Source organism: Zea mays, chromosome 9 (genome assembly GCF_902167145.1).
Source record: "Zea mays cultivar B73 chromosome 9, Zm-B73-REFERENCE-NAM-5.0, whole genome shotgun sequence".
Lineage (NCBI taxonomy): Eukaryota > Viridiplantae > Streptophyta > Magnoliopsida > Poales > Poaceae > Zea > Zea mays.
The window spans coordinates 26,444,073-26,452,233 of record NC_050104.1 but is presented as its reverse complement, the minus strand read 5'-3'; the positions used below and the strand labels follow the sequence as shown (position 1 = coordinate 26,452,233).

The 8,161-nt window shown below is 44.0% G+C and overlaps 2 protein-coding genes across 2 annotated transcripts; both read left to right on the top strand.

Moving 5' to 3' along the window:
• The first annotated feature begins 1,335 nt into the window (after nt 1-1,335).
• Nucleotides 1,336-4,784, top strand: LOC109942225 (V-type proton ATPase subunit e1). Its single transcript, XM_020544032.3, has 3 exons — nt 1,336-1,616; nt 3,332-3,379; nt 4,448-4,784. The coding sequence occupies exons 1-3, from the start codon at nt 1,519-1,521 to the stop codon at nt 4,509-4,511; spliced, it is 210 nt and encodes a 69-aa protein (XP_020399621.1). The 5' UTR covers nt 1,336-1,518; the 3' UTR covers nt 4,512-4,784.
• A 715-nt stretch (nt 4,785-5,499) lies between these two features.
• LOC100501921 (uncharacterized) lies at nt 5,500-7,101 on the top strand. The gene has a single exon (NM_001196559.2). The coding sequence runs from the start codon at nt 5,618-5,620 to the stop codon at nt 6,764-6,766; it is 1,149 nt and encodes a 382-aa protein (NP_001183488.2). The 5' UTR covers nt 5,500-5,617; the 3' UTR covers nt 6,767-7,101.
• The last annotated feature ends 1,060 nt before the right edge of the window (nt 7,102-8,161 follow it).

The window sequence follows — 8,161 nt, the reverse complement described above, 5'->3', positions numbered from 1 at the left end:
CATGGCGCACCGGACATTGTCCGGTGCGCCAGCCACGTCAGCAAACCATTGGGGTTCGACCGTTGGAGCTCTGTCTTGTGGGCCCGCCTGGCTGTCCGGTGGTGCACCGGACAGGCCCTGTAGGCTGTCCGGTGTGCCACCCGCGCGTGCTCTGCTCCTCTGCGCGCGCAGGCGCGCATTTAATGCGTTGCAGTCGACCGTTGCGCGCGAAGTAGCTGTTGCTCCGCTGGCACACCGGACAGTCCGGTGAATTATAGCGGAGCGCCCTCTGATTTTCCCGAAGGTAGCGAGTTCAGCCTCGAGTGCCCTGGTGCACCGGACACTGTCCGGTGGCACACCGGACAGTCCGGTGCGCCAGACCAGGGCACACTTTGGTTATCCCTTGCTCTTTTTGTTGAACCCTTTTCTTGGTCTTTTTATTGGCTTTTTGTGAACCTTTGGCACCTGTATAACTTATAGGATAGAGCAACTAGTTAGTCCAATTATTTGTGTTGGGCAATTCAACCACCAAAATTAATTAGGAAATAGGTGTAAGCCTAATTCCCTTTCAGGAGTGAATAAATCTGACTGCCCTTTGTCACATCAAATCGTACTAGCAAAGTGCTCGTAATGTTGCAACACTTTCCATTTATGTTTAAGTATAGAATATAAAATATAAAGACATTTGTGTTATTTTGGCTAGCTAGGTGTGAATGTGGGTTTAAAGGCAACAACCACTGTTCAAATCCATATGTGTGCATAATTTTATTATTTTTACTATTTATAAATGTGGGGGAGCACGATGATGGTGGAAACCATGAAAACTTGTGCTTTAATATAGTAGAGATAGAAAAGAGAAATAAGAAAAACTACATAGCTCAAATGACATACACAACCTTCTAGGTTACCACCTTCTCATTTCAACCCATCTTGGTGCTAAAATAATTGAATAAAACACTTAGATGTACAAATACGGACCTTAAAATTGTATTGATAATTTAGAAACCAAGATAGCTTTGAACCAAAAGGTTCTGAGCTTCAAATCTGTATATATCATTGCGCTCTATAATATCATACAAATTGTATCTCTGACTAAGCCCATTTAAAAAAAATGATTTTATAAGTCACCATGTGTAGAAAAGAGAAAATATTGTTAATTGAACTGATGGAACAAAAATTACCCCATTTAAATTTTAAATTGACGATAGTAGTATCTATATAACTTTTACTCGAACAATTGTTATTATAAAAACTAATTATACAAAATGTATAGAAAAAACGGCTGCAACAAAATGTGAAACCGTCCTCGGCCCAAAAAACATAATACCTTGCCCCTCCGAAGCCCAGGTCGGCATGCTTTTGCAAGTCCATCTCGAGCCCATAAACGAATTATTACGATCCAGAAGCACCCACGTGACGTGGCTAGCAGCAACTCCATCTCCTTTTCCGGTCTTCCCGACCGAGCGATCCAGCCAGCGAGAGGTTGCGAGAAGTAGCCGCCGGAGGAGCACGCCAAGGCCGCCGCCTACGAGGACGGCCATGGGGTTCTGGGTGACCACGCTCATCTTTCTCCTCGCCGGCGTCGCCGCATCCCTCTTCACGCTCCTCTGCTGCAACCGCGGGCCCTCCACAAACCTGTACGCCCCGCTTATGCCCCCTCCGTCCCCTTCGATCCGATTTCTCCGATCACTGACCCGGCGTGGTGCGCTTGTGGGCTTGGTATTATGCATGAGGCTCTTGGACTTGATCCCGCACGCTAGATTTGGCGGGTTTGACCGCAGATCGATCGATTGCGGTGATGTTGGGTTAGGAATGACGATCTAGATTTGGGTAGATTGGCTAGTTTTAGAGAAGATTTGATTTATGAGATCCCGTGACGAGCCTACCATTCAATCAAGCTGATCGAGTTAAGGTTGTCGGAGCTGTAGATGGGGGGAAATCACAAACTTTGTTCTAGCAGACTAACTTGTTATATGTTGGCTTGTATTTCGTCACGTAATATCTAAGTTAGTGTTCAAGTTTCCGGCACAGTTTAGTTAAATCACAAACTTTGTTCCAGCAGACCTGTTGTATGTTAGCTTGTAATTCGTCGCGTAATATCTAAATTAGTGTCCAAGTTTCTGGCGCAGTTTAGTTAAATCACAAACTTTGTTCTAGCAGACCTAAACTTGTTGTATGTTAGCTTGTAATTCGTCACGTAATATCTAAATTAGTGTCCAAGTTTCCGGCACAGTTTAGTTAAATCACAAACTTTGTTCTAGCAGACCTAAACTTGTTGTCTGTTAGCTTGTAATTCGTCACGTAATATCTAAGTTGCTGTCCAAGTTTCGGGCTCTGTTTAGTTACATTGCTCAAAGATAAATGTTAAGAAGACCATAAAAAGGTTAGGCACAGATATTACCACAGACGAACTTTGCTGGTCAATGGTCATGGGTGCAAATATGTTAAGCCAGTTGGTTCAGTCTTGAAGGGTTAATGCCTGCTCTTCTCTGAAATTTGGTATGGAACTATGGAAGAGCCTTGGTTAATTTCGCATGGGTGAACTTCGAATATGGAACACAATTTAGACACTTGTGCATGTGACTACATGTGAACAGAGGTAGTTCATGCATTTTGAGATCTAGTGGCCTAGTGGGGGACTGGGGGCATGGGGCCTAAAAGTGGCACATTATGCAGGTGAAGCATGGATCTTAGAATAGCATCAGTTGCTAGGGTAATAGGTGTGTGCTCACATATAGCTTTTTTTATAATTTTCCACAAGTTACATGCTGCCTTTTCACCCCTTAAGGGCTTGTTCGGTTCTACCCCAATCCATATGGATTGAGGGGGTTTCAATCCCCAGTAAGTCAAAATCCCCTCCAATCCATATGGATTGGAAATAACCGAACAAGCCCTAAAATTGGTAACAGAAAATTCTCCTCACTGCATAGATTTAGGATGTAAAGGGGAAGAACTGTAGCCTCTTAAATTTATGTGGTTGCTTTAAATCACTGTGACAGTTGCACTCATGTGCTTTCATGGATATTATTATTATTATTATTATTATTATTATATATATATATATATATATATCCCATTTCAGCTTCTTAGTTATGAACTTATCATTGCAATTATTCTCCATTTGCTATTATTATATTTTATCTCTGAGATATTTTACTTATATTCAGCAATCATCCTCCAACTTTTCTGTTACCATCTGGCCATTATTATCTTTGTCTTGCAACAATTTTGGGATGTTTCTTTGTTTCAGAAATGACAAGTTATGAGTGTCTTTATCTGTCGCTGTTGACTAATTTATAAATGCCTGGAATTATATCATATTGGTTTGACTTTTGTGGCTTATGTTGTGCAGATTCCATTTGACCTTGGTGACTACAGCTGTAATTTGTTGTTGGATGATGTAAGTTCCTATCCATGTTTTCTTTTATCTTCATAAAGTGATCTCTGGCTGTTATTCTATTAATAAGGTTACTAACAGCTCAAATATAATTGACAATTAGGTGCATAAATATTTGTGTCGCTTGTATTATATAAAGTCATGAGTAGCAAAAGTATTGAGCTCGTAACGTGACACCTTGTAGTTAATATTCCCTCTGTTTCAAATTTTAAGATGTTTTGGCTTTTGTAGATACATTATTTTAACTATGCATCTAGATAGAATGTATATCTAAGTGCATAGCAAAAAACATGAATCTACAAAAGGCAAAATGTCTTATAATTTGGAATGAGGTGAGTATCTTATTTTAAAATGACTACTATGATAGGATGCCATATGAACTAAACATTTTTTTAAAGCTAACATTACAACAATCATCAAAACTGGGTGAATATAATGGGATAGTCTCTAGTGTCCCGTTAATGTACAGTTAATATTTTTTTTTAAAAGGTAATAATAATTTCATGATGCTGTTCAGCTATTGATCTTGACAAACAATCTTTCAACTAGTTCTTGTACTATACATGCGCTCACTTTAAATTCTATCGATCTCATGCAAATAAGATGATACTGGAAAGTTTGTTATGCATTCATTTCTACTAGTCCTTGTACTACACATGTGCCCACTTTATATTCTATTGATCAGGCAAATAACATGACACTGGGAAGTTTGTTATGAATTCATTTTTTCACAACTTAACTGATTCTTAACTGACTAGATGAAGGATGTGGAGACATAGTTCACACTTCCGCACTATGCCTTTTTATCTAGGTGTTTTTGTTCCTGCTTTCCCGGGGTGGTGGGGGGTGGGAGTGGGGGGTGTATGTAGTAGTAGCGATCTACTAGTTGGAAACATGGAAGTGGCATAAAAATGATATGTAGAAGTTTGAAATATCCAAAAGACGAAACCTGCTTTCTGCTACTTGTACCTTCATTCCTGTATCATTCAATTTTTTTTTTTGGCTCACTCAACACTCGATATTGAGGCTCCTCCATTCGTTCGCTAACCATGTACTAATTTTTCTCCGTAGGTATGCTATCGTTTACCTTGCTCAGATGAAGCCATTGATCAACCCCATCCTGAGCGGGGAGTGATCTCTCCTCTGCATTAAAAAGAATGAAAGCTAGGTCTGCTGTACCATTATTCAGTCTGTGAACTTCCTATTCATTTGGCCCCACCTGATGAAATAAATAAACTGCCATGAGTTTTTTTTTTTTTGCTACTCCTTCACTGCAGACATTGAGAAGGCTCGCTGTGATTAGTGTATGCAATTGTATGATATACGCAATAATAATAATAGTATCTAAATATATGTGTGCCGCTCATTGGAATGTCTGGGTGCGTGTACCCAACTTTGTTCGTCACGACTCAGGTGTTTGTCTGCTTGAAATGGAATTATGAACGTAAAACAATGTAGCACAATTTTCTGCTTTCAGTGGGTGTTTTGACTTTTGAGCTTACATTTTTTGGTGGTTCTAGTACTGGTACACTGCCAAATGTCTGCTATTTTCTTGCTTGAAAGTACACCTGCAAAATATGTATTGTTTGGTTGGCGCTTATAAGCATTTAACGATGATATGATGCCCATTTTCACATTTTCTTTTGCCAAACTTTGTTTATTATTTTTAAAAAATGTACGTTCTTACTCCTTGTATTCACAACTTGTACTTAGACTATCCGTAATCATAAAACTCTATATCCATACTCAAAAAAAAATCTATCCTAGTCATCAAAATTCTCATTTATATAGCACCTCTCCTGCACACATATATTACTCTATTTCCTATTCTATATCAATCATAATATATTTTTTTAACAGTAAGTGTCATACGATCAATACATCAATACCGATCACATCTGCACATGCGTCCTGAATTTTTTTAATCTATTTTGGTGTTTATTTATTCTTGTTTAGAATTGTTAATTTTTTACGAGAAATGTTGATATTTTAACACAAAAAAGTGCCATGAGATTAGTTATATCAATCATCAGATCTGCATATGCGAGCCCAACTCTGAAGCCCACAGGGTTTTGGCCCAAATTCCATCCAAGCACTTGGTCCATCTCCGACTCCACTCTCCTGCTCCTCTCCTGTGCTGCGCAGCCTTGCCCTGCTTTCTCCGCCGACCCACCGGCCACCTCCCATCACCACTCAGTCAGATCCAGTGCTCCACCTACCTACCAGCTCCAGCCGCCGGCGATGGCCGTGTCCTTACCCGTCCCGATCCCGCCGGCGCTCCTCCACGCGGCCGCGGCGCTCGCGCTCGCCGCCGCCGCCCACTTCCTCCACCTCCCTTCCCTCTTCCTCTACGCCCTCCACACCTACATCCACCCGGACGCCGTCCCCTCCAACACCCCGCGCGCAGTCCTCCGCCCGCCGGGCTCCAACGCCGGTCCCGCCCCGGGTTCCTCCAAGCGCGGCGCCGCCAAGGACAAGGACCCGTTCGACGCCACTTCCGCGCAGCTCTACCGCCTCCGGCTCTCCCACGCCACGCTCGCCTCCCGCCCCCATTTCGCCGCCTACCACCTCGCGCTCCTCCTCCCGCTCGCGCTCCTTCTGCCCGCGCTCCTGCTCCCGGCCGCCCCCGGGGCCTCCCCGCTCGCGCCGCTCGTCCCCGCGGCCTACCTCTTCGTTGCACTCCTCCGCCACGTCGTCGTCCCGTCGCCGCGCCCCGCGCTGCTCGCCGCCGCGCTCGGCGCGCTCCTCGTTACCACTCTGCTCTCATCCAGCCCCTTCGCCGGCGCGCTCGCGTCGCTCGCCGCGCTCCCAGCCGCGCGGTTCGCGCGCGCATTCTGGCTTGGCACTGACCAGCCCCGCACCGGGCTCGCCGTGCTATCGTCCTCTGCGCCGGCGCGCCTCATCTTCCACCTTACCGTCCTCGTCTCCTCCACGGCCACGATCCTACGATGCTGCGGATTCATGGATGGCGCGGAACAGGAGGCGAAGCTGCTCGCCGCCGCGGCTGGGCTGCAGCTGCTGGCGGCGCGGCCTGCCGTGCAAATGTACCTCAATGAGGCTGTGTTCTGCTGGTACCAGCGTCTGCACGCGAGCCGTGCGCCGGACACTGAGTACGGCCGGGCCAAGGTTTTCTTGCACAACCACCACCTCTGCGCCGTGGCCACGCAGCTCGTTGCGCCGCCACTGCTCGTGCTGTCGCTGCTTGCATTGTGGCGGGTTCAAGGGAAGGACTTCTTTGAGGGCTTAGAGGGGATGTACTGGCTTGTTGGATGGTCTGTTGCCATGAAGGAGGCCGCATTGCTTGCGGCCCGGTGGATCGTGGCTGTGTGGTCGGCGGCGACGGTGATCACACTCATGTGCTACAAACGTGGATGGTTATTCGTCTCGTGATCCTTTCTTCTCTTGCTTCCTGCCTGCGTGATTGGTTCATATGGAGACCGGAGTTGTGTACCTGTGTTTGATAGAGTGAGATCCCAACCTGGATCTCTGGAGTTCTGGTACCACGGCACAAGTTTTTGTGTGCACTGTTTATTTTGCAAGAGAAATGTTGGATCAAATTCTTTTGATTTCCTTGTGTCTGTTCTTACTGGAGAAGCAATTTGAGGTCAGATTTTTTGTCCGCCCTTTGGGGTGGAGTAATGTAACAGAAAACTGACTGGCCAGTCACCCTGTTGTACCCTTTGATTGATGGATATCAATGAATCATATTCTTCCTTTTATGATCAGAATGCATATGTTGAAGACTATATCGTGTTACATATTTACCTACGTGATTTTGACTTCTCTGTGTAATTCGTCACTTTGATTTCAAGAAAGAAAAAAAATCTTTTGCTCTGTGTGCTTCAATTTGGCTTGTTGCGACTGCATCTTACTATGTATCTTGAATGAAACTGTCAATCATATTGAATCCTTTTAGCCAATGCCACAAGGTAGTCTTATAAAGATTCTTTTTTTGTGAAACCAACACATATTTGAGATGTCGTAATTTAGGACTGTTTGTCATGACTGCTGCACAGACAGCACAGTTTATTCCAGGTTTTCAATTACCTTGTTTTGCCCAAATGTTGACATCCGCACCTGTTAAACATTCATGTGAAGAATCAGTCTTAGCTTTCTACATATGTGCCTTGTCCTTGAGATCTTATAATATGTAAATGTTTTGAAGTTGGTGCGAAATTTAGGCTCATTACCTAGCCTCACATTCTAAAATGAAATGGTTCATCACTTAATGCTATGCAGTGTCTTTTGCAGTAATATTTAACACATGTTTCTCCTTAGTAGATTTTAACAGCCTTCTCTGGTGAATAGTCTCTGTTACCTTTTTTTTCTTAAGGGGGATTCAAAGAAGAGGAAACCAGAAACACTTGTGTTTGCATTGCACAAGTGGTACTTCACTGCCTTCCAGTCTCTCCTCCACATAGTTTACAAGGTTGATTATGCTTTAACCACCTATTGTGTGCTTGCTGAGAGTCTAAGCCTTCATCATCACCATCATCTTGTGTCTTTCAGCTGAAATCCATTAAGCATTATCACTTGGCAGTTGGCACAGTCACATATCATTAGGCCTAGTTTATGGTTTTGCAGGGTGCTGGATGTTGGACCACTATGCTGTTCAAGGTCTTTGACCTGATCACTTACCTGGTTTCTATCGACAAAGATTTGAGTTGATCTACACGCGGTTCTTCATGGCAAAAAAAATGGCTTTCGGTCAGTGCACGCGCCCATCACTCTTTCTGCATTATTACACGTTGCATGCTCTTGATCTTAGCCAAAAAGCTCAGGGAA

Bases quoted from the DNA above. Each gene is read 5' to 3' on its own strand.
- LOC100501921 (NM_001196559.2), top strand. From the start codon at position 5,618: ATGGCCGTGTCCTTACCCGTCCCGATCCCGCCGGCGCTCCTCCACGCG.
- LOC109942225 (XM_020544032.3), top strand. From the start codon at position 1,519: ATGGGGTTCTGGGTGACCACGCTCATCTTTCTCCTCGCCGGCGTCGCC. The intron at 1,617-3,331 runs GTACGCCCCGCT...TATGTTGTGCAG, and splicing joins CGCGGGCCCTCCACAAACCT to ATTCCATTTGACCTTGGTGA. The intron at 3,380-4,447 runs GTAAGTTCCTAT...TTTTCTCCGTAG, and splicing joins GTAATTTGTTGTTGGATGAT to GTATGCTATCGTTTACCTTG.